The sequence below is a fragment of the Phascolarctos cinereus genome, unplaced genomic scaffold (assembly GCF_003287225.1).
Source record: "Phascolarctos cinereus isolate Bilbo 61053 unplaced genomic scaffold, phaCin_HiC Scaffold_1;HRSCAF=81, whole genome shotgun sequence".
Taxonomy (NCBI): Eukaryota; Metazoa; Chordata; class Mammalia; order Diprotodontia; family Phascolarctidae; genus Phascolarctos; species Phascolarctos cinereus.
This window is the reverse complement of record NW_027555514.1, coordinates 128,659,839-128,684,757: the sequence shown is the minus strand read 5'-3', so window position 1 is coordinate 128,684,757 and position 24,919 is coordinate 128,659,839. Positions and strand designations below refer to the sequence as shown.

General features: G+C 38.5%; 1 protein-coding gene across 3 annotated transcripts in view; it reads right to left on the bottom strand.

The window, feature by feature from the left end:
- Positions 1–382: 382 nt before the first annotated feature.
- Positions 383–24,919, bottom strand: part of CTTNBP2 (cortactin binding protein 2) — a 193,285-nt gene continuing 168,748 nt past the window's right edge. For 2 of the 3 annotated variants that reach the window (XM_020976040.2, XM_078154100.1), the window contains one exon: positions 383–1,539. In XM_020976040.2, coding sequence (XP_020831699.1) covers positions 1,219–1,539 — 321 coding nt within the window. In that variant the 3' untranslated portion in view covers positions 383–1,218. Of the gene's footprint in view, positions 1,540–10,666; positions 10,709–24,919 lie in introns of all 3 variants that reach the window. The other variant, XM_078154098.1, reaches the window with a different exon arrangement.

Sequence of the window (24,919 nt, the reverse complement as noted above, 5' to 3'; positions counted from 1 at the left end):
TCATCCCCATTTTACCAAGCAGGGAGAAGTTAAGTGATTTGCCCAGGGTCACACAACTAGTAAATGTCTGAGGCTAGATTTGAACTCTGGTCTTCCTGCCTCGCAACCCTGTGTTTTATTTACTGTGCCACCTAGCTCCCTCAATCTAAATATAAATAGGTACAAAGGGTTTTACACACATTAACTTACTGGTAGAAAAGCAAAGCTTGATATGAAAGAGGCCAAGATGAGAAGTTAATTATCTGTCTGGGGAACAAACATAATCATGCCCAATTTATTTTTGTAATTCTCATTGCTGATGCTAAAAAAAAAATAATAACAAACTTCTTGAATAAATGAACTAAGAATAGCACATTTAAAGTAGGAAAATAATTTAACTTAATGAATGGATATGTGTAACACATTTATTGTAGTTTTTATGCAATAGATATTTCACTAGTAATTCCAGAAGAAAAAAAACTAGCATATTTTCTTTAAGTTATCATTAGCTTTCCTTTTACTAGATCTAATGTAGATACTGCAGATCATTTCTAGAGTTATTTGTTAAATTGCTTTTTAAATAGACTGGGGAAATATAGGTATTTTTCATATCCATTTAAGAGCAGAAATTTTATAAAAAAGATAACATATTTATTGCATTAGAATTTCATTCTTTACAGGAGCCATAATGCAAACTCATAGCATTAATATACATGATGCAACCAAATAGCAATATGACCAATATAAGAAAAATGCAAAACCAGAATTTAACAGGCAGAGTTTGTGGTTAATCAAAATATTTAATATGGCTTGTAATGGAAAGAAAGTGTATTTTCAAATAACTTGTTATTGCCACATTCCATTTACTCCCCATCAAGTGAGGATAAAATCATCATCTCCATCTTTAAATTGCATGTACATTTGCTCTACACTAATACTATACATATTTTGCACCACATAGTATGCAATGATATATGAACTTCATTGAGTATATATATACAGTATACAGATAATTCTGTGGCAATACCCCTGAATATCTTCAATTTAAGCGATTACAATTTTCATAATAGAAAACTACTTGAAAACTTGGTTTAACTTCTTGATATCGAAGTTTAATCCTACAGAATTTTCAGGGAAAAAAAGTGATAAAACATTGGCTATAAACAAGTTCTTTACATAAAAATTGAATTGTGGTCCCATACACATACAATATGTACAATGAAGCAGTTTTTCAAAAAGCTATTTACATCTATTTTCCTTGTTTTTTATATGAAATGTACAGAATAAGTAAATGGTGAGAAAATTGTAGGCAGATCTATTTGTTTTTTCTATTGGCACATTTTTGTGTAAGTTCCAAATTTCTTCTTTTGAGTTGTTATTTACTTCTATTTGCCTTGTATTACTGCTGCTGCTGCTGTTTCTTTTGGTGCTCTGAGAACACTGGGTGACTTTACTTCTAGGTACAGGGAGAAAAGATTTTACTCTTGAAACACCCAACTCAGTTTTTGGTTTGCTGTTGCTGCATTCTACAGTTGGACCGCTGCTGAGAGGACAGACATCCTATGCGAAAGAGAAGAAAGTGAAAAAGGTCTTAGTGACAGTAGAAACTGTCAGATGTCGAGAGAAAAAAATTCACCAGGAATCAGCAGAAGCATTTTATTTTACTTTTAAATTTAATTTATTTTCAGTTTCTGATTTTCTCCCTTCTACCTCCCCCTTGAGAAAGCAAGGAAAATAAAACCTGTTACAAATTGGTACAGTCAAGCAAAACAAATTCCCACATTGGCCATGTCAAAGAAAGAACATCTCAATTCACATAGAGTCCAGCACCTCTTGAGCTGGAGGTGGAGAGCATGCTTCCTCATGAATCTTCTTGTACTGTGGTGATCAGAGTTCCTAAGTCTTTCCAAGTTTTTTGTCTTTATAATGTTGTTGTTGTGTAAACTGTCCTAGTTCTACTCCTTTCTACTTTTCACAATTTATTCAGCCATTCCCTAAGTAGTGGGTTGCCCTTAAGTTTCCAGGTCTTTGCCACCACAAAAAGAGCTGCTATAAACAGTTTCGTAATATGGGTCCTTTTTCTTTTTTTCTTTGATCTTTTTGGAGTTATAATTCCTCAAGCATTTGTCATTTGCCTTTTTTATAATCTTAGCCAATCGATGGGTGTGAGGTGTTAACTCTGACCCATTGTCCAGGTACCATCTAATTATTAGTGATACAGAGCATTTTTTTAATATGGCTATTGATAATTTGGATTTATTTCTCTAAAAACTGCCTATTCATATCCCTTGACCATTGCACATTTGAAAATGGCTCTTATTCTTACAAATTTGACTTGGTTCCCCATATATCTTAGAAATGAGTCCTTTACCAGAAAAACTTCATATAAAGACTCTCCCACATCACACATACCAATCTCCTGCTTCTCTTCTAATTTTAGCTTTAGTGGTTTTGTTTGTGCAAACATTTTTAAATCTTATGTAATAAAAACTGTCCATTTTACTTCTTGTGAACCTTTCAATATATTGATTGGTCATGAACTCTTCCATTTTCCATAGATCTGACTGGTAATTTCTTCCATACTCCTTTAATGCTGTCACCCTTTATGTCTAAAGCAATGTAAGCACTTGGACTTTATCTTGGTATATATGGTATGAGGTGTGTTGGTATAGGCCTAGTTTCTTCCAACTGCTTTTAAATTTTCCCAATAATTTTTGTCAAATAATGAGTTCTTGCATCAATAGCTGGGATCTTTGGGTTTATGAAACACTAAGGCTACTATGCTCATTTATTTCGGTATATTGGGGACCTTCCTACTGTATTCAAATGATCAGTCTCTCTATTTCTTATCCAATACCAAACTGTTTGATGATTACAGCTCTGTAGTATAATTTGAGATCTGGTACTGCCAAGAACCCTTTCTTCGTACTTTAAAATATCCATTCCCTTGACATTCTTGATTTTTGTTAGAGCTTCATCCAGATCACACCCTCTAAACATAGGTGTCCCACAGTGTTCTTTCTTTGCTCTTCTCTCTCTACACTACTTCACTTGGTCATCAGCTCCCATGGATTTAATTACCATTTCTATAATGATGATTTTCTAATTTACCTATCCTTCCCTGACCTTTCTTTTGATGTCCAATCTCACATCTTTGTCTGCCTTTCAGACATCTGGAACTGGTTGCCTCGAATACATCTTATTCTCAACATGACCAAAAATGAACTCATCATCTTTTGCCCAAACCCCTTCTTAATTTCCTTATTACAGTCAACACCATCTCAGTCCCTCAAGCTCACAATCTAGGTGTCATCCTTGACTCCTCACTATCTCTCATCCCCCATATCCAATCTGTTGCCAAGGCCTGTCAATTTCACCTATGCAACATCTTTCCAATATGCTCCTTTCTCTCTTTTGATACCGCAACCACCCTAGTGCAGACTCTCATCACACTTCATGCCTGAATTATTGTAATAGCCTACCAGTGGGTTTGCCCACCTCAAGTTTCTCCCTACTTTTAGTCCATCCTCCATTCAGCCACAAAGTGATTTTCCTAAAGACCATGTCACCTTCCCTATTCCACAGTCTACATATGATCGAATTATCAAATACAAAATCCAATATAACCTCTCAACTCCCCTTCTCCCCATTTAAAGTCCATGAGGACTGACACCTTACTCCCTTCTACATACCCTTTGATCAGTGACACCAGACTCCTCGATGTTCCTGGAACAAGACATTCCATCTCTCTCATCTCTGAAAATTCTCTCGGGGTGTCCCCCATGCCTGGAATTCTCTCTCTCTAAATCTCTGCCTCCTAGGTTCCTTCAAGTCTCAACTAAAATCACATCACCAGGAAGCTAGGCTACACTTTTTCCTGATATTCTGGCCTTTCACTGTATCTCCTCTAATGGCATTTTAGATGAGTATCTTTTACTGGGGATTCTAGAGAAGAAATGATTTTGCTATGTATCAAAAGCCTGTATAGTATTTGCTTCTATCAAATGCAGGTTGAGTTTTAAGATAGGAGATTTTAACTTATGCCGATAACAAGACCTAAAAATGGTTCTAACATCTGCCATCCTTTCCTTCCCCTCCCCTCCCTGATTAGCCCTGTTTCCTTTCCTGTGATGGGCTAAAGCATCCCCCCCACCCCAATGAATAACATAAGGTATACTTACATAGTACATTAAGGCTTATAAATCACTTAAAAATAGCACCTTGATGTATGTAGTGCGCATATGTCTATGTGTTACAGGTGAAAAAATATGATGTTTAGAGAGGTTGAGTTGTCCAGGGTCAAAGCTGGAAAACTTCTAGAACTGGGATTCTGAAGCAGGTCTCCTGACTCCAAGCCTTACAGTTAAACTTTCACCTGAATCATCCTGCCTTGCCACAAACACTATTGTAAGAAAACTGAAATAAAATGGGAACAAAAAAGAGGAGTGGGGCATCTGAGAACCCTTTTGTACTCACCACTTGCTTTCATTAGGGCCAAACTGTTTTCATGTTGTCTCTAGACTTCCACACTTATGCACTGAATACAGATACACTTCATTCACTACCAAGGGGGTGAGGAGAAGAGGAGGAAAACAAATTCATTCCTTTCCTCAGCACTAACATTTTGCAAGAGAGATTCAATTTGTGCACAAATGATCCTAATATAAGGTAACTAGAGGAGAGGATACTTCAATGAGGCACTGACACCCAAGATGAGCCTGAAAAAGACAAATACTAAGAGGAGAGGTGGTAGAATGCATGCCATACCTGGGCAATGGTTCATACAAATGCATGGAGGTGGGAGACAGAATGGTCCATCTGGGGTACAACTAGTGGTCTAGTTTGGTTGAAATACAGAGTTTTTGAATGGAATAGGCTGGAAAAGTAATATGGATTACAGAAGGTCTTAAATGCTATGCTGAGGAGGTTTGTATTTTTATCCAAGAAACCAAAAAGAGCCAATAAAAGTATCTGAATAGGGAGTGACATGTTCAGAACTAATCTGTGTCAGGAAGGATATTTTGATAGCTACATCGAGGTTGGATTGGAAGGGTGAAGAAAACTGAAGCAGGAAATGCAATAAGAGACTATTATAGTAGTCTAAGAAAGACATGGTTAGAGTCTGGTGGAAGAAGGAACGAAGAAACAAGTATTAAGCACATACTATATGCTAAGCACAGGAAACTGAGGCAGAGCATAAGTGAGAGTTACATAACTACTAGATGTTGGAGGCCAAATTTTAACTGAGGTCTTACTGACTTCAGCTCTATGCACTGCTCTACCTGTGTCTAGTGAATGCCGTGTGAGTGGAGAGGAAAGAGATGAAAGAACTCTGGAGATGTACCTGAGTGGTTATGGGGTCAGCAAGGGAGAAGAAAGAAGCAAAGAAGATTGTGAGGTTATGAATCTGGCTGATGAGGATGCTGGTGATGACCACAAAAGAAAGACAAAAGTTTGGAGAAGGGGTGACTCATTGGGGAAGATAGTTCCATTTGGGATATTAATACACCTACTATCCTGGGCTTCAAAGAACCTTAGTCTTGGAGAAATCCTTTGAAGTCTTCTAGTCTGTTGGTTCCTAGGCAAATCATGTAATCTGGAATGGCCTTTAATTTCTCTGGTTCCCTGATCTGTAAAACGATGGGATGAAACTAGATGCTCTAAAAGATCATTTTTTCCCCTAACTCCTCAAAATAATGTAAATTCCATAAGGGCATGAACTGTTTCCTATTTATCTTCTTTTGGGGGGTTGGGCTGGGGAGGTTGGCAATGATCATTAAGTGACTTGCTCAGAGTCCCACAGCTAGAAGTGTCTGAGGCTGGATTTGAGCTCAGGTCCTCCTGACTCTGGGGCTGGTGCTCTATCCACTGCATTACCTAGCTGCCCCGCCTATTTGTCTTTGTTATTTCCAGCACCCACCGCAGTGCCTGGCAAATAGTAAGCAATTAATAATTACCTTCTGACTGACTGAAGGTCCTTTCCAGCTCTAAAATCCTATGATTGGACAAGGATATTTTACATTCGTTACCTCTCTGATGATATGGTAAAAGTTCTTCAGTGATAGAAAGTCAATGACCTTCTGGTTTTGGGTTCTCAGTGACCCTGACTGTAATGCACCTGTAATCAGAAGGTCTAGGTTTAAATCCTGGCCCTGCTGTTTACTTACTCGGTGACTTTGAGCAAATCATTTTTCTCACCCCTATGGGCTCATCTGTAAAATGAAAGGGTCAGCCTAGATATCTCAGTCTTTTTTCAGCTCTGTGATTCTATCCATCAGTGCTAGACATAGGTAATCTTGAAAGATGATGGAGGGATGCTCTTCCTGAGAGCCCTTCCAGAGGTAAAGATTCTTTCTTCTTTTCCTCATATAAATGGCCTCCACAGGGACACCACTAACCAACCTAATGCTCTTTCAACCGGTACAGAGCTTGCATTTGCCTCACTGTAATGTCAACTATGTTAAAAATACATTATCTTTTGGAGGCACTGCTTTGGAAATAAACAGATACATGAAGGAATGACACCCTTCTCCACCCCATGCAAGTATTTAATAAGCACCTAATATGTGCCAGCCACTGTGCTAAGCGCTTTACAAACATTATTTCATTTTGTTTTTACAACAACCCTTGGAGGTAGGTGCTACCGTATGCTCCATTTTATAGTTTAGGAAACTGAGGCATACAGAAGTTTGCCCAGGCTCATGCAGGTAATAATTTACCTTAGGACAGATTTTAACTCGAATTTTCCTGATTCCAAGCCCAGTGCTCTATTCCACTGTACTGCTTGGTGGACTTTTTGTATTGCTCCCTTCTTCCTATTTTGGCTCAACTGCAATTTTCCTTACCCAGCTCATCACCACCAAGGATGCTTTCAACAGAATAGAACCTAAGCTTTGTATGCTCACCATACTGTGAATGCAATTTGGTATCTTAAAGGAGATACCTCCTTCTACAACTGATGAATATAAACGAGGTTTGTTTGCTTGTTGTTGTTTTACTATTCTGTGAAACAGGGACCTAAAGGAGACTATGACTCATCTATGTGAGCTCCTTGAAGGCAGGGGCAGTTGTACTGTAGTTTCTGAATCTCTAACATCTAGTACAGTATCTGCTACACAGGAGCATGATAAATACTTGTTTGTTGATTGGCTAATTTTCTGGACACTTCTGGGTGAAAACTGAGTTGTGGGAAACCAAATATTATGGCAGGCAAACTATCCAGACTAGGTAACCAGAGACTGAGGTGGATAACAATTGCCCTGGGTCCTAGGAGAAGCCCTGTGCCTCAAGCAGGAGACATTCACCATGCCTCAAGAGTTCCACATACTAATGGGGAAAAACAGCACTAGCTTTGGCATCAGAAACATGGGTATCCTGCCTAGGATCCAGTTACTACGTGTGCTACTCTGGGCCAGTCACTTCACTGCCATCAATCTCAATTTCCTTCTCTGTAAAATGAAGTGGTTAAACCAGATTGCCTCTGAGGTCTCTCCCAACATAGTGGCATAGTGGATAGGACACTGGACTTGGAATTAAGAATATCTGAGTTGGCTGGGTGACCCTACTGGGCAAGTCATTTAACCTCTCTCTGATTCAGTTTTCTTATCTGTAAAATGGGAATAGTAAAATCTATAACATGGGGATAGCACCTATGTCACAAAGTTATTTAAAGACTCAAACGAGATTTTTATACGTAGATAGATACATATGTCTGTCTGTCTTTTTGCAAACTTCAAACTGCTACATAAATGTTTATCATTATCTGAGTCAAAAAAGAAAAAAAAACCTTAGATCAAAATCAGGGTGATTTTTCCTAAAGAAAAGGAATACAAATTTATGTGGAAGTTCTAGCAATCCTTAAAATGTCTGCCCCATAAAGGGAGGGGAGGAGTCTAGTCTGTACACTCCTCTAAGGAAGTTCTAGAGTGAGTCGAGTTCTAAGTTCTAGAGTGGAGCCCAAGTTAGTCAATGCTTGTGTTTAGTTAAAGAGCTCCTTTCCAGGGCAGGGCTGAGGAGGAGATGGGCAGGAGGCCTCCAGATTGTGAATCTAGGAAGAAGGTCATACATACTGTGCGGTACTTTGGCTAAAGCAGGCCCTTTGCCAAGAAGGAGCACACCCCATGCAAATAAACAGCTTTCAGAACAATACCCAAGACAGACTGATTATCTTCTTGCAAGCACAAAGTTGTGAAAATCAGGCAGCTGTTGAAATACAAAAGTGCGTTAATGCTCTCAATCTCTTGCCAGTTATGGCCAATTGAGTTTCAAAGTTCAGGAGATAATGTTAATACCTCCTCCTTATACTTGTACAAATGACTTGGAGGTATCCAAACCATTTTTATAAACATTTTCTCATTTTTTTTCCTCATAGCTTTCCTATGAAATAGGCAGGGCACATATTTATAATCTCTAGTTATAGCCAATAACACTGTTATCATATGTGACTTACCCACAGCTATATAGCTAACAAGGGCTAAAACCTGCCAAGGTCAAGGGAAGTGATGGTCTTTGCTGGTCACATGACATGGAGTGTTATATTCAGTTCTGGGAATTATTTGAAGGGTGTCTTAAGCTGAAATTGGTTGAGTGAGGCACAAACATTTGGGTAAAGGTTTCAGAATGCACTCCATATGAGTAAGTGGGATTGTTTAGTCTGCAGAGGACACCACTTAAGGCAGAACATGATTATTGTGATAATTTAGTCATTTTTCAGTTGTGTCTGACTTCGTGATCCCATTTGGGGTTTTCTTTGCAAAGATACTGGAGTGGTTTGCCATTTTCTTCTCCAGCTTATTTTAAAGATGAGGAAACTGAGACAAACAAGGTTAAGTGACTTGCCCAGCATCACCCACCTAGTAAGTGCCTGGGGCCTCAGTTTCTTCATCTGTAAAATGAGGGGGTTAGATAATTCCTTCAAGATCTAACCCTATAATGACCCTCCATTGATGCAGATCACAACCAATCCATGCCTGCCCTTCCTGGTTACCCTCGCTCACATCCTCCTATAAATGTACTGCAGCAGGTTCACCCAAGCTAAGGCCTATACACAAGTACCCTTCAACTTGGGTGGAAACCAATGTAGCACAGCTCACAGGCCATGCAAGGATCATCCCTATCTTGCTATGGGACTGGCCCATCATTTTTTGCTAGTCTCCAGAAAGGCAATCCCATGAGAGCTACAAAGAAGAAAAACAATCCCTCTTTTAATATTCCCATTGTCCAGAGAGCAGAATAAAAGAAACCTGGCACAGATTATCTGATAAAGGAGATATGTTGCTTTAAATATATTTGAAAACATCTATCACATTCCAGGAGCAGCTAGATGGTGCAGTGGAGAGTGGAGTCAGGAAGACTCTGGCTTCAGGCACTTACAAGATGGGTGACCCTGGGCAAGTCATTTTATTGATGAAGAAACTGAGGGCCCCAGAGAGCTTAAGTGATGACCAAGGTCACGCAGCTAGTGATTGCGGAATCCAAGTTCAGCTTCTGTTGACTACATTAAACTTCCTCTTGAAGGGGTATCAACATGGATGGAATGACATATTCATGAGATTATTGGAATAATGGGAAGCTTCACACAATACAATTAGTACTCATGGATGGAAGTTACAACAAAGTGAAATGGACTAGACTGTGTGCCTAAGCAGAGCCTGAGGCCCTAGATACTTGCTTCCTAAAACCAGCCCAGGACCAGGCAGTCAGAGAGATACACGGAAACCTCATCTGTCAGCAGGGATGCTGCAGCCATACATACATACATTCGTACGTAAGCGATACAGAACTGCTGGCTATTTAAATGAAAACCACCCCTTTCCATTCCTGCCACTCTCTTATCCATAACCATGTCAGCCATACCTCTTCTCAGGCTCCTTCTGACTCTGGCTCCCTCCTTCCATTTTGCCTTCTGGAAGCTCCACTTAATTATGAAATTTCTGTTTATCCTAGACCTTTTCTTCTTGTACATCTCCCATCGCCTCTCATTTATACAGACCCAGCTTCCACAGAAGACATTACGTCTCTGCTAATCTTGTCCTGGATGCACATTCATGCATACCACCTCAATACACTGGCACTAGTGGATGAGAAGGCACACTCCTTTCCCTCCATTGACACTTCTAGACCCTCAATTCCTATTGCTCAACAATCTTTCCTTCTTGTCCAAGTTTTAGTGGAGTGGAGATGTTCAGAGAGTAGTGTCAAGGGGGTTAGTGAACAAGCTTCCTCTCCATCCCAACCCCTGCCTATACACTTGAGGACATCAGTTTTCACGTCAATGTCCCCTCAAGTACTCTGGACTTTCAGTTCATCAATTTCTCATCTCCCTTCACCTAATCCTTCACTCCACCTCAGCCACACACAAGGGACAATCAGGACTTTGTTCTCACCAGAGTCTACATGTATTTCATTTCTAGGATGAAGAACTCTAAAATTCTTTTAACTATAACCTCCTATCTAGCCATCTCTGTCTCTTATTCCTACTTAATAAATTTCTGTCCTCCTCATGACATCCACTCCCTCTATTCAGCACGGTTCCAGTCTTTCCTCTGGCTTCTCTCTCCTCCCCTCCCAAGCTTCAATTATACAATGAAGTTCAATTATACATTGCCCCCTGTGCTCGAAACACTTTGTAACTTTGTCTTATCACTCAGTCATACCTTGCCAAACCCTCACCCTGGATTACTCTTACCATTTGCTTTTTCTTCTCTTACTGGTTTGTTGCTGAATAGTACTGGAAAAAAAATCAGAATGATGCTGATTGGATCTATTAAACATTTATATTATATAATCCCAACACAGTCCTCATTGCCACAAGGCCTCTCTTTCCCAATTAACTCTCTAATATAGAAGTGTCAAAAACAGCACCTGATACCCAAGTGTCCCAAACCGGATTAAAACTGAAAAATATTTAACAAGATAAAAAATATAACACAGATAATATTACATTCAGTTCTGGGAACCATTTTAAAGGAAACTTTAAGCCAGAGTTTGTTCCTGGAGCATATATCCAAGCCCTAATCTCTCTTCTGATGGACATTTCAAACCAGAGGCTCCACTGACATCTTCAATTCAGCATATCTAAAACAGAACTCATCTTTCCCCTGAACCCTTCCCCCCTTCTAACTTCCCCATTTCTGATGAAGGTACCAGCGTTCTTCCAAACACCCAGCTTCCCACTCTCCAAACCATCCTTCACACTTCCCTGTGCCTTATTCCCTTCCCCTATCAAACCAGAAGGCCAATATTCTTGAGCCCACCAGAGGTATACACAGAGCATGGACCTGCTCCACATTCACTCTATGCCTATCTCCACCCTTCTCCATAACATCTCTTGCGTTAGTCACCTTAGTTCCCACAACTCTCCTAGCTGAGCTCCTTGTCGTGTCTTGCCTGGACTATGGCAGCAGCCTTTTAATTGGTCTCTCCACCTCAGGTTTCTCCTACATCCCCTACACAGCTGGCAAACTGATAATCTTAAACTACAGGTCTGACTGCATAATTTAATTGTTCCGGAAGCTCTCAATGGTCTCTAGTATAAAATAAACAATCCCATGTTTGACATTGAAAGCCCTTGGCTTCAGCTTCCCTTTTTACACTTATTGCCCATTAATCCTCTTTACATTCTGCATTACAGCTAAACTGACTATTGCTGCTTTTTTGTACAAACATTTTTTCTCTTTTCTTTAGGCCTTTTACAGGCTGTTGCCCCAGAGTATGAATGCACTGGATTTTTGTTTGTTTGTTTGTTTTTGTTGTTGTTCTTAAATTCCACCACCTGGCAGAAACCCTGGCTGCCTTCAAGTCTCTGCTTGAATGTCATATCCTACACGAAGGTCTTTCTGTATTTCCCACAGGGACTAGGCCTCTGCAAATGCCTTTCTATTTTACATGTCATATATTTAAATGTACTTATTTGCATCTGTTATTTCCCAATAGAATGTAAGCTTTTTAAGAACAAGGGCTATTTTATTTTTGTCTTTGTATACTCAGTGCCTAACACGGTGCCAAGAGCAGATGCTTAAAAATGTTTACTGAATGAATTTCTAACCATTAGAGCTGATTATAAATATAAGTTAAATTATAAAATTTGGTAAGCACCAAATCACCAGAAATATTCCAGAAATTCCTGAATAATATGTCAGGGTTATTCTGGAAAAGGCTTCTCCACAGGGGGCAAGGTATAAATAAGGTTCATTTTAAAAATTCATTTATAGACATCTCCAAAGGCCTCATCATGGGAAATGCTATCCACATCCTGAGAAAGAACTATGGAGTTTGAATGCAGATCGAAGCATATTATTTGCTTTTTTTTTCCTTCTGTTTTGTTTTGTTTCTTCTTTCTTGTGGTTCCCCCTAATTTTTGTTTTTACAACATGACTAATGTAAAAATATGTTTAATAGGAATATATAGGTAGAGCCTATCAGATTGCATGCCATCTTGGAGAGGGAGGTTGGTAGGGAGGAGAAGAAAATCTAAAACTCAAAAGCTTATGGAAGTGACTGTTGAAAACTAAAAATAAGTAAATTTAAAAAATGAAGTTAAAAAAAAGGTGGGACATGTATATTTTTGTTGTAAACAATTATATTAAAAGTGTAAACTGAAAAATAGCTAATCTTTAGAGTTATCTGAAGAGATTTGTTGAAAGTTTAGAAGGACCTTGAGAATATCCAGGAAATTTTTCACTTTATTACTGTTTTATTATTATTATCCTAATAATTTTAATATTATTCAAACTCCCTAATAAATATCTTCCAAAGCAAAAAAAAATTCATTTACAAATGCAACATATTTGCTTTTTTCTAACATTTTCAAGCTTCATGTGTGGTTTCTATAATTTTACAATTAATTATTAAGTACCTCTTATGTATAATGCATTTTTCCTGCCTCAGATAATTACTAGCTATGTGACCGTGAACAAGTCACTTAAGCTGTAAAATAGTAATAATAGTACATACCTCCCAGAGTTTTTATGAGGATCAAATGATAACCTACGTAAAATAGCATGTAAATCTTAAAATGCTAAGTAAATGACAGCCATTATTATTTCTAAGAAATGTTTCATTTCACTTAAACAGTAAAAGTCAGGCACGGCAGCTTCTAAACTAAGGGGAAAGGCAGCTATGTCCCTAAAGCTGTGTATCCTCCACCACAGGACAGTCATTAAACACTTGTCATCCCAGCTCTTCCTTCAATTATGAGACCAGCCAAGGAAAATAACCAGATTGCATCAAACTTCTGGAAAAAGTTGGGCTCTGACCTTACCCAGACCTGCACTATTGGAAACGTGAGCTGGCATGAACATTTAACCAGAAAGCTCCCGAGGGTTGACCTGACTTACTGGATAGCCAAGGTGGAGAGATCAGTCAACACAACGTATGGCAGGTCCAGAAGGGAAGGGGAAAAGATCCAGGGGTAGAAATGAGAATACTTACATCCTTCTATCTCCCTGAAAGGGAACAAAAAGTAAAACAACAAACGACAGTTTTGTCAACCAAAACCCAGCGTGTCCGGTACTATCCTAGGTATCACAAACAATGCTCCTAAATCAAGAATGAGGCAAGAAGTTTTCTCCCAAGAAGTTTATAATCCAGACAGAGACACCAAATTAATAGAAAGGAATAACTGGAGAATGAGGAAGCTGGATAGTACTGTAGGCCTGCAGGAGAGGGAGAGAACTATTGCCACCCCCCAAGTGGTCAAAGTCTATACAGGCCTAAAACTTGCCTTTGGACACTAGGAGTTACCTAAGAGGGGCCATAAAGGAAGTGCCTTCTTGGCAGATAAGAACAAGCTGCAGAAATACAAGTGTGAGTTGAGGAGGAACTTCTCTGGCACTTTGACGACAGGCTGGGAATATAAAAAAACCTAAAGGCATCTAGAAAGTCTTGCAAAGCCCAGGATGTCTTTGCCTAAAAGCAAAGAAAGGGAAATTTCTCTCTGGTCCTGTGAGAACAGTGAAGTTAGAACACTTTGATGGAGGCAAGAATCAACTGGCTAAGCCAGCTGGTGGCTAGTTTTGCCAGGAACCATGAAATTTCAGGCAAAAGAAAGAGGCTTCTTTTTTGTGTGTCAATTTTAAGGAGAAGAATGAGCATCTTCATTTCCACCCTAGCCCCTTTCACAATACCTAACCCAGGGTAGCTGGCAACTCTTGGATCTGTAGTTAAGACATCAGGAGAATTTACTTTCCACTCTTAGTTTCTTCACCTTGCCCTAGTTTCTCATTTGTAAAGCAGACCTGTTACACTAAATTATGTTATAAAGGAAGTGTGATCTGCTTGACTAGAGAAAGTATCTAGAAATTACAGATGATGGAAGTATGAAAGAAGTATATTAGGTAGTTAGATAAACCAGGGATGAATAAAGACATTGAATTCTTTTGTCCAAATAAAACTCAGGATTACTGATTTCACAATCACTAGTTGAGATAAAAAGGAAGAGGTCAAAGATTTACCCAAGGTACTTCATCCCAGCTCTTTTGCTTCTGCCTAGGTGATTTGAGCATGTTATTCAACATCTTTGGCACTCAGTTTCCTCATCCCTAAAATAAAAGTCTTCAACGCTTGATCTCTAAGGTCCTTTCAGCTCTAAATTTTGTGATCTGGTTAAAGATCTGGTGTTTAATGATCTTGGAAGGATGGGTGCAGGGTTTCTTTTATTAAATATCTATATGTTATAGTAAAGACTATTTCTACGAATGCTTGCAGCCACTCCAGCAGAAATGAACATATTCTGAGTGAACTGGTTTAGGCAAAAGAAAGGTAAGCCTCTGGTTGAAAGGAATTCTATTCTAAAAAATAAACCAAAATGATTTTTAGCTTCTAATAGTTGAAAGTAATTTAGTGATAGACACAAATATACACTCTCCCTTTATCTAGAACAGAGGTCCTTAGTCTGGAACTTGTGAACTTGCTTTTATAAATATTTTGATAACCATTTCAATAAAACTCAACTTTGTTGTAATCTATGTATTTTACTTTATACACTTTAAAACATTATTCTAAAAATGAGTCTTCAGGCTTTACCAGATGGCCAATGAAGTCCATCAAATAAAAGAATTTATAAACCACTGATCTTGAAGGCACTTTCTGTATCTTGCATGTAAGACAATTTTTTTATGCACAGTGAAATAGCTAATAACTTCCATGCACACTGAGACTGCTGAGTAGTTCTCACTGAGGATAGAGGAGACCAATGACAAATCACGGAAGGCAAAGTTCCCAGTCTTTAGTAGCTATGAGTTTAAAGGGAGAAGACAGTACACAAGATTATAGGATTTAGAGTTATAAAAACCTTAAAAATAATCTAATGCCAGCCTACTTACCCTGCTCCCCACCCCCCTTAATTTATAGTTTTGAAAACTGAGACCAAAGAAGGCAAAAGTGATTTATCCAGACTTTTAGAGGTAGGAGCAAGGTCCAGTGAAATTTAAGAAAAAAAAAAACCTTAAAGGGACTGCCAATATTGAAGGAATATAAATCAAGGGACATTAGGGAGGATATTGTGGAATACAGAAAAGAAGCACTGGATAGACTTTAGAAAGCTAGAGGCTACAGAAAGGGGGAGCAGGTGGTATCCAGGGGACAGCTACTGAATTCAGCTGAGGGTGGAGAGCACCTGGATTCAAATCCTGCCTCATTACTTGTGTGACCTTGGGTAAATCATGTAATTTCCCTGGGCCTCAGTTTCCTTATCTTTAAAATGAAAGAGTTGTACTAGGTCTCTCTCTGAGATCCCCTGCAACTCTAGATCAATGCCTATCAATTATTAAAGGGCACACGTGTAGACATCAGCTGTGATCAATTTCTGTTTGCCTTGGGCCTTTGTTAGGAAAGTTTGATTCCTAACCAAAAAGAGTTGATCAAGCTAGCCTCCCTTAGAAAAGGTGTAAAGCCTGCCACAAATAAAGTCTCACTTAGATTGCCCCTGAGCCAGTGAATGTTCTAAGAGTTTGGAAACAAGAGCTAACACAAAGGAATACCAGAGACCTTGAGCCACCATGGATGCCGGACTTGTTCTGAATATAAGATGACGTTTGTAAAATGGCAGAAGGGGCCAGCCTTGATGACCTCTACAGTGCCCTTGAGTTCTAAATATACAATCATATGATCAGATGTTTGCCTTTCAGTTATGGCCAAGTAACTGCTATGCACACACAAGGTCATACAAGAGGAAGAAGAAGGATAAAAGAGGACATCACTTTATCAAAAAGAATGAAATGTTTCTTGAAAAAATAGAAAAGCTTCAAGGTAAACACAAAGAAGAAAGAGGATCTTAAGAGGCAGAAGGGAATCCTGACCTGCCAGAAGGTTGGGCAGTGAAAGAATATGATGATACACAGGGGATGACGAGGGAAGAAGGTCCACTGAACAGCTGGAGATGGCACTGGGGCAATGCAATGTCTATACCTCTCCTTGCTGCTATTCACTACTGTCTGATCCTTCATGACCAGATCTGTGGTTTTCTTGAGAAAGATACTGGAGTGATTTGCCATCTCCTTTTACAGCTCATTTTTACAGATGAGGAAACTGAGGCAAATAGGATTAATTCACTTGCTCAGGGTCACACGGCTAGGAAGTGTCTGAGTCCAGATTTAAACTCGAGTCTTCCTGACTCCAGGCCTGCCACTTTATCCACTGTGCTACCTATGTGGCAAATACCAGTATATAAACATTCAATGAATCAACAAATGAAAAAAAGTATGCAAAAAACATCTCCGAAAGAACTGAGGACAGTGTACACTGGAAAAACAACAATAACAACAAACCCAGCTGTATGTTTACAGCCTAAAACAAAATGACTAAAAAATGGTTACTTGCTCTAGTGGATTATATAACAAAACATCCCTCCCAGGTAACACCAGCCATTAAGGGTTAATCTTTAAGTCCAATGAGATAACCAGTACAGAATCTGCCTAGGTGGAGAATTGTTTCAGGAGATCCCTACAAATGCAAAAGGCCCGCTTCTAGCACAGACATGCCCCTCCATGTTGTGAGTACTCTGGCCTCACTCTCCCAGAGACTGAGGTAGTATACGGGATTCTGTGCCCCTGGGTATTAGAAGTAGGAAATGCTAGTATTTCTGTTCTTTCTATATCTTTGAACTAAATATCCTATTATAAAAGATAACATGGTTCAATGGAATTAGTTTGCTAATCATTGGCAGTAAATACGAGGAAACAAAACAGGGGTTCATTAGAGAAATACATACCATCTTCTCAGGGATATCCTAAACATTTGAATTCTTAGATAGTATTTTCTTTAAATGGGTTAGTGCAATAGGGAAACCAAATGAACAATGGTTTTGGAGTCAGGGGAACTCAGTTCAAATCTCAGCTGTCACATACTGCCCTGATAGACCCTGGGTAAGTTATAACCTTTCTGTGCTTCAGTTTCCTCATTTGTATAATTAGGACATTGGACTACATGACCTCTGATGTCCCTTCCCACCTTTAAACCTCCCTAGATTTCAGTAAAGCATTTGACAAAACCTCTCATGCTATCCTTATGGACAAAATGGAGACATAAGTGCTAAGAAAGTTAGGCAAATTCTGGGATACATTTACTGATGATAGTCATAATACACTTGGTCCAATTTGTTTTTCCTTTCTTTATTTTTTTTTAATGTCAATTCTCTTTAGGTACTCATGAAGCTGCAATGTTAGAATCCAAGTGTGGTCACATCACTATTCACAGAGAAAAGTTTGTTAAAACAATTTTTATAAATCTCTTCCATTTTTTTTTTCTGTTGGTAGTTCTCTTTCCGTTTTCCTTTTTGATTACCCTTGGGGTGGCTTTGCTTAGTTCGATATCTTGCCAAGTGTTCTTTAAACTTGTTTTACCCTCCATTACAGAGAAGTTTATATTCTTATGTAGCATTGCTTTTGGCAGTCATTTCTTTCGGTTTGGCAAGTTTACTGACTAAGGCACTGTCTGGGCTCTTTTGGTGACCTTGTGACAGTTAATTTGCATTAGTTTAACTTTTGGATGAATTATGAGCATTACTGTTGTAATTATCTAATTTTTGATTTTCAATAATTTTTAAAAATAATTCAAGGTTAAACTGTTTTGCTATATGGAGAATCATCTTTGAGGTGATACACTTTGGAGGGTGCTGACTGACATAAAAGGTATCTGAAGGAGGATAAGACACTAAAGACATATAAAAAATTTTGAATCTCATTAAGAAAAAAACTGATTCAGAGGACATCAGTAACTACCAACCTATATACTTATTCTTTGACCTATTCAAACTCTTTGTGCAACAGTAAGGGCAACTTTGATGAGAGTGTTACTATGGACATGTAAGTGCTTGCAAAAAATATTCAGCAATGGACCATATCTTTACCACTTCACAATTAACAGAAAAAGGTGGAGAATATAAGATCTTTGATTACAAAAAACAACCAACCAAACAAAAAAACCCCTTGATTTAGTAGAACAAAATACCATCTTATGGAGTCTTTTATAGCAAGGCATCTCCCATCTAAAGATTAAGATAATTCAGAATTTCTTTGAAGATATGACAACAGTTCAATAATTCTCTGATTCCAAGCAAGGGATAAAATGGGGAGATACATGTGAGCCAAAGATATGTGTCAGTGTGATGGAGGAAATCTAGGATAGATTTTAAGTCAAGGAGAGATTCCCTATGTGAGGTTCTCCAGATGTTTCTGTTTGTAGTTGATGTTGTATTGGTTACATCAAGCCTCAGGACACTGCAGAGAATTTGGAAGAAATCTATAATTATTCTAAGGAATTCAACTTCTCCATACTAAAAGGATGCAAATGGATGAAGGATACCCATTGCCCAAATTTCAACATGTATTTAGAAGGCCATTCTCCAGAGCCCATCCAAATATGTATATGCGGATAGTACAGATGGAGAACGAGGTGGGCCCAGAGTTGAAAATGAGGGGCAAAGTGGGTTGGATTGTTTTCAGGAAATCATAGTTTTTATTAATCTCAAGCTTTCCATAAAAGAAAAACTCCAGCTTTGCATTATTAACAACTTATCAGTGTTAGTGCATAGCAGAGAAACATGGCAAAAGAACAGTATTACTCTCGATGAAGACCTAAGGACCAGTACCCACACACAGGGGGCTCATGGTAGGTTTCAACACATAAAAGGTAAGTAACTTAGAAGAACAGAAGTAAAAGACATCATCATACAATGATATGAAAGGAAGATAAAATAGGCTGGTCACATGACAAAAGCAAAGGATGACAAAGTATACAAGCAGAGCACTCCATAAGTACTTGCAAGATTTTGGGAGGAATACTTCTGGCATGATTCCCGCTGATGAACTTACCAGGAATATAGACTGGAGTCAAGTAGGATGGATCGCTATTTGCATCACTAGAGGGAACTTGCAAATTAATGAGACCCATAATGTGTTATTCCTTGATAGAGTAATTTATAAACAATGATGTTAAATATCTGACAACCTTTTACCTTTTCTTAAATTAGGAACTGACTGTAAAAGATAGTTTTATTTGGAATGCTCAAGACAAAAGGCACCAGGGCTTTTGTGAATAGAACAAAACAAACTGAGGCTAAACTACCAATTAGGAGAAAAAGAACTATGCCCTGGCTTTTTACATTCATATGACAATAAAATCATAGATTTAGACCTATAGGGCACCTTAGAGATAATCTAGTCTCACCCTCTCATTTTACAGATAAAGAAAACAAGGCCTGAAAGGTAAAATGGCTTGTCTGAAGGCAAACTTAGCAGTAGGTAGCAGCAGCTGTATTAGCCCAAACTGGTAGACTGCAAATCCACCACTCTTTCTGTGATAATGCATTGTTTCAACATACTTCTGCTAACTTAGAGCAAAGTCTGCCAGGGTGTGGCTGGGATGCCTTCTGATATGTACTGTAACTAAGATAAAAACTGATAATGGGGATGGAACAATGTGGAAAATGAAGTGTTTAAGCATTAGCTATTTAATGTGTTTATAATAAACATAAAGGCAAGAACTACGTAATATAAAATGTTAGATACCCACTTCATTGAAGCTTTTTTTTTTAAAGGATGGTATTCATTACTTCATTCCAATCTAACTCACTGGATAGCACAAAACAATACTTGAATGGTTCTCAAATATCTGTAAAAAACCAGACTAGCTGAATGAAAAAAGGGAATTGATTAATTGTAGATTTATTTTGCATGCATACATTAAGGGAGGGAGGTCACAGCAATGAAAATATATGAAAGGAGGTAATTATTATGTGTCTTGTGATTATCTGGACACAGTGAATAATAAAGTTAAAGGGAAGGGAAGACCCATCTGCTAAGGCATTATTGAGAAACAGGTGTGGTACAGAAACAGACCAATTAAATTCCCTCCATGCTTGAATTCCCATAAGAAATTACAGCTTCTTAAAATGTAACTAGCTTCTTGGACTTAGCAGTATCACCCCAACTTGCATTCTGTTGAGGAAAGAGGCAAATAAAAATGATTAGAAAACAACTGAAAACATGATGGGCTGCAAAATGACAGGTTAAGGTGGGTGCTCATCACTGGAAGCAACAGGAAGCATGGTGAATCTTGGGTAAAGAATCCTGCCATTATGCTTATATGTCCTCAGGAAGTTGATATGGGTAGATGATAAAGAAATGGAAAATAAGTGTTCTGTGCAGTCTGTACATATTATTCCCCAGGGCAGAGACTGTTTATATGAGAGAATGCATGCTAAAATCACCCCCCCCTTCAATGGATCGATGACCTCTTCAATGTAGGTATTCCCTGAGCTGTGGCATGTTTCAACAACCCATCCATGCCTTCACATCCTGGATAATTTGCGTCCATGGTCTCCAATGAATCTTCTACAGAGAAGGCTATGAGCTTTTTGTATTTCATGGATACAATGTAGCATTCAGGCTGTCCATCCCTTTTTTGTCAAAGGACCGGCCCCAATGCTAGTATACGTGTCTATATTCCTGAGTCAGATTCATAAGGTCTGACGACAAATGGTGGATAAAAAGCTGTCATCCGTATGCCTAGAACACACTCTCCTTTCACTTCTGTTTTATAGAATCCCTTGTTTCATTATTACTCAATGCTCAGGGCAGATAAAACCTCCTACATGAAGCCTTTCTTGATCCCTCAGCTTCTATTTTCCCCATGCTCTGCAACAATTACCTTATATTTTCTCTGTATACATTTTGCATACACTTAAATTTATACATGTTGTTAACCCCAAGGGAAGTAAGCTCCTTGAATGCAGGGACTGTTTCATTTTCATTATGGCCTTTGTATCCCCTGGCCTAACACACTGTAGGTGACTGAAAATGCTTCCTGACTGATGACAATGGGAAAAGACTGGGCCTAGGTCAGTGAGGGACAGCAACAGTGAAAAGAAGTAAAGAATATGACGGTGCACTGGCTATTCAATATGAAGGAGAACTAATTGCTGACAAGTAAACCACATTTGGAATTATTCTTTCATGATGTGTCATTAGAAAACCAAGAAATGGGAGGGTTAAGTAACAATGCTTCTTAAAAATTCCTAATAATACCTAGACCTAAGACTCACGACTACCTAAGACTATGTTACCAGAACCATAAGATCATAGATTAAGAGCCAGAAGGAATCTTAGAGATCTTCTAGCTCAGAGATTTCAACCTTGAGGCCAGCAAAACTCCCAAATGCAGCTGGAACCAGATGAAAATGTAAAAGATGTTCAACACAATAAATAGAAATATAATACAATAATACAGTTCACAGTAATTTGTGGTTTTCTAAGTTAATGAGTGGCCCTCATGAGGTATCTGTTTCTATTTGACACCGTTAGCTAAACTAACCTCTTCATTTTGCAGATGAGGAAATCGAGGCCCAGAGAGTTAGCAACTAGTTCAAGGTCACACAAAAGTGTGACACAGCTGAGATATAAACTTGGGTCTTTTGATTCTAAATCCAATTGTTTCAACCTTCATCCTTCCTTTTTTTGGGGGGGTGGGTGGGAATGAACTTAAGATTTTGCTAGTGGAGAACACTCTACATGAGGAAGCTCCTAATGAGTGAATGAAGAAACATGTATCTTAAGTGTTTACTATGGGAAAATCATTGTGTGAAGCACTAGGAACAGCAAAACAACCAAACAAAACTCAAGGAGCTCATGTTCTACTTCGTCACTTAACAGTCTGAGGGAGTTGCTTAGGGGTACTGCAAGGGTGAGTGACTAGTCAGTCACACAGCCAGTATGTTGGACTTCAGCACAAGACTTCCTAACACTGAGGCAGGCTTTCTGTCCAGAATGCTATATCCACCTCTCTCCTTTCCTAATATTCTTCTTAAAAGTTGTATGATTACTGTCAATCATTTACATTTATGAAATCAGAAACATCTAAAACTTGTAGATGCTAGAATCTAAGAGGTGAAGAGGGAATGAGTTCAGCAGTAGCTTGTGCTAAGAAATGTAGATAGGAGACTGAATTCTGTGTAGGAGGAACTGCAAATAGGCCAGACTGGCTGAAGTATAGTGTGTGAAGGGAAGTAATAATGTGTGATAAGTCTAGAAAGGTAGGCTAGTGCCAACCAATCTATGGGGATTGTCAAAATGGGCACAATGTCAGGTCAAGATATGAGAGATTCAAGGATGCTAGTATATGAACATTTCTGTAAATACTGACAGTTCAGGTAGAGAGTCAAAGAAATTCAGAAAGGGACTGACAAATTTGAGCAATACAGTGATGAAGGGATTAAAGGTTACTATGAAAAGAGAGAGTAGGTATACTAAGAATGAGAGTGGAAACACTGTGATTAAAGGGAAATTTCAGTTTGATTATCTTAGACACAAAACATTGCTGAGTAATAAATTCTCAGGTTTGGCTATGTCTATCAATAACTAATGTGAAGAGTAGTCATTGGACTTGAATTATGAGGACAGGAAAAGGCATCAATGTGAAATGTTGATCTTATAAAAGATGATGGTAGAAGATGAAGTTGAGAAAACAAATGTGAGCCAGGTGTTACAGTTACTGAGGAAACTGGAGGACTGACCTAGAAGATGCTGGAGAGGAGAAGCAGAAAATGCAATATCATTTTAGTCCATCATCCATCCTGTGATCCTCACCTCCTGTGATTTGAATTTGAAGGTTCTCTTCTAGACCTGAAAAACTAGGCTTATAGACAGGGGCAGGGAGCAAGGAAACTGAATTCCTCTTTTTGAAGTCTAATAGTGGTTCATAACAATTTTCTAGTCAAGAACATGAAGAGAAAATAATTGATTTCATGGAAATTATTTTCTCTCACATGTTGACTAGAAAAGGACAAAAGAAAAAAAAAGCAGCATTCAACCAAGAAGATGCTGGTTCAGTCAGAGTCACCTCCACTTTCTGAAAGAAAGGAAAACAAAGGTATAATATATAGTGCTCTTACACAAAAAGAGATGACAAAAGAGTGCTGGTTGGTGCTATTATACATTCCAAAGTCTGGACTAAGGCACAGGGGAAAACCCATGCTATAATCTTTTCTGGAAAAAATTATTTTTGGGGGGAGTGAGGAGGGAAGAAGACAATGGGTATTTGTTCATTAATTACTATCTTAGTTTACATTCTTTCAATTTTCCCCTTAAAATAGACATGACGGTAAGGTGACGGACTGATTGCCAGCAGGTGAAAGGCCATTATTATGAATTTCTTTTTAAGGCAAAGTAAGGTGTGCTGAATTGCAATGGGTTTAGACCACTTCCAATAATATTCTATTTAGACAATACTATGTTGTAGCAATTCCATGATAAAGCTCAAAAAGAATTTGTGGCACATGGAATGTTTACATTAGATTGTCAAATGAGGTCACATAGTCAGCCACAATCAATACTGTCCGTGGGATACTGTAATAGGTATGGAAATCAAGAGTCTGCAAAGAGTTAACTCAGACTAATTTGTAACCTTTGAAGCTAGGCTTTAGACACTGCCATCTCAAGCTACCAGTTTGCTTATATTTAGATCACAGAATCAGGGAGCTGAAAGGGGCTTCAGAAATCATCTAACTGCCTTAATTTACAGGTAAGGAAACAGAGAGTCAAAGAAACTTGCCTATGGTCCCATAGCAAGTTGGGGGCATTTCTAGTAACCTAGAAATTAGGCTACTCTCCACTGCCCCAGGTGGATATTTCATACAGGGCATCTTTTCCAAGTGCTAACAACCTTTGTTAGGTGGAGTTTCACAAGGTAAACATTGTGGCTTTAAATCTATTCCAAATGTTGGCTAGAGACTCTGCAATTTTCATATTTTCTTAAATCACCTTGTTCAAATTACTTCCGTTTTTATTGTGCCCTTAGTCAAATTTTACTTATTCAAAAATAAAAACACAAAGTATGATAGCACATTATGGAATATCACATTCCTACTCGCCAAATAGCATTTAAAGAAGGAAAAAGACGTCTACGTTAAAAAAAACAAAACAAAACAGGGGAAAAAAACCAAAACCTCTTCATACTTTGATGCTAAAAATAACTCACTAAAATCATTTTGATTGTATCCTACTGAGGCTTAAGCCTAATGAGGGAGTGAGAAAGCATGGTGCTTTGGAGTCATGGTGATGTTATGGGGACAGATAAGCATTAATAAATTATTATTCTCCCAACGACCAGTTCATAGTTGATTCTACTCTTCCATATTACTGGGTGTGTGTGTGTGTGTGTGTGTGTGTGTGTGTGTGTGTGTGTGTGTGTGTGTGTGTGTGTGTGTGTGTGTGTGTGTGTGTGTGTGTGTGTGTGTGTGTGTATGACCTATGGGGCACAAAAGAGTAGAACAGGATGTAAACTGAAACTAGCAAAACCCGGTGTGCAATCTAAATATATTAGATGATTCTTAAGGCTATGCTCTTATGAGTGATTTTGTGTCATGTTCATTCATGGTTTTTATAAGAAATCACATCTAACCTTTCAGTAACTAAATCCAAAAGCTTCCCAGCACCTCAGTCATGGA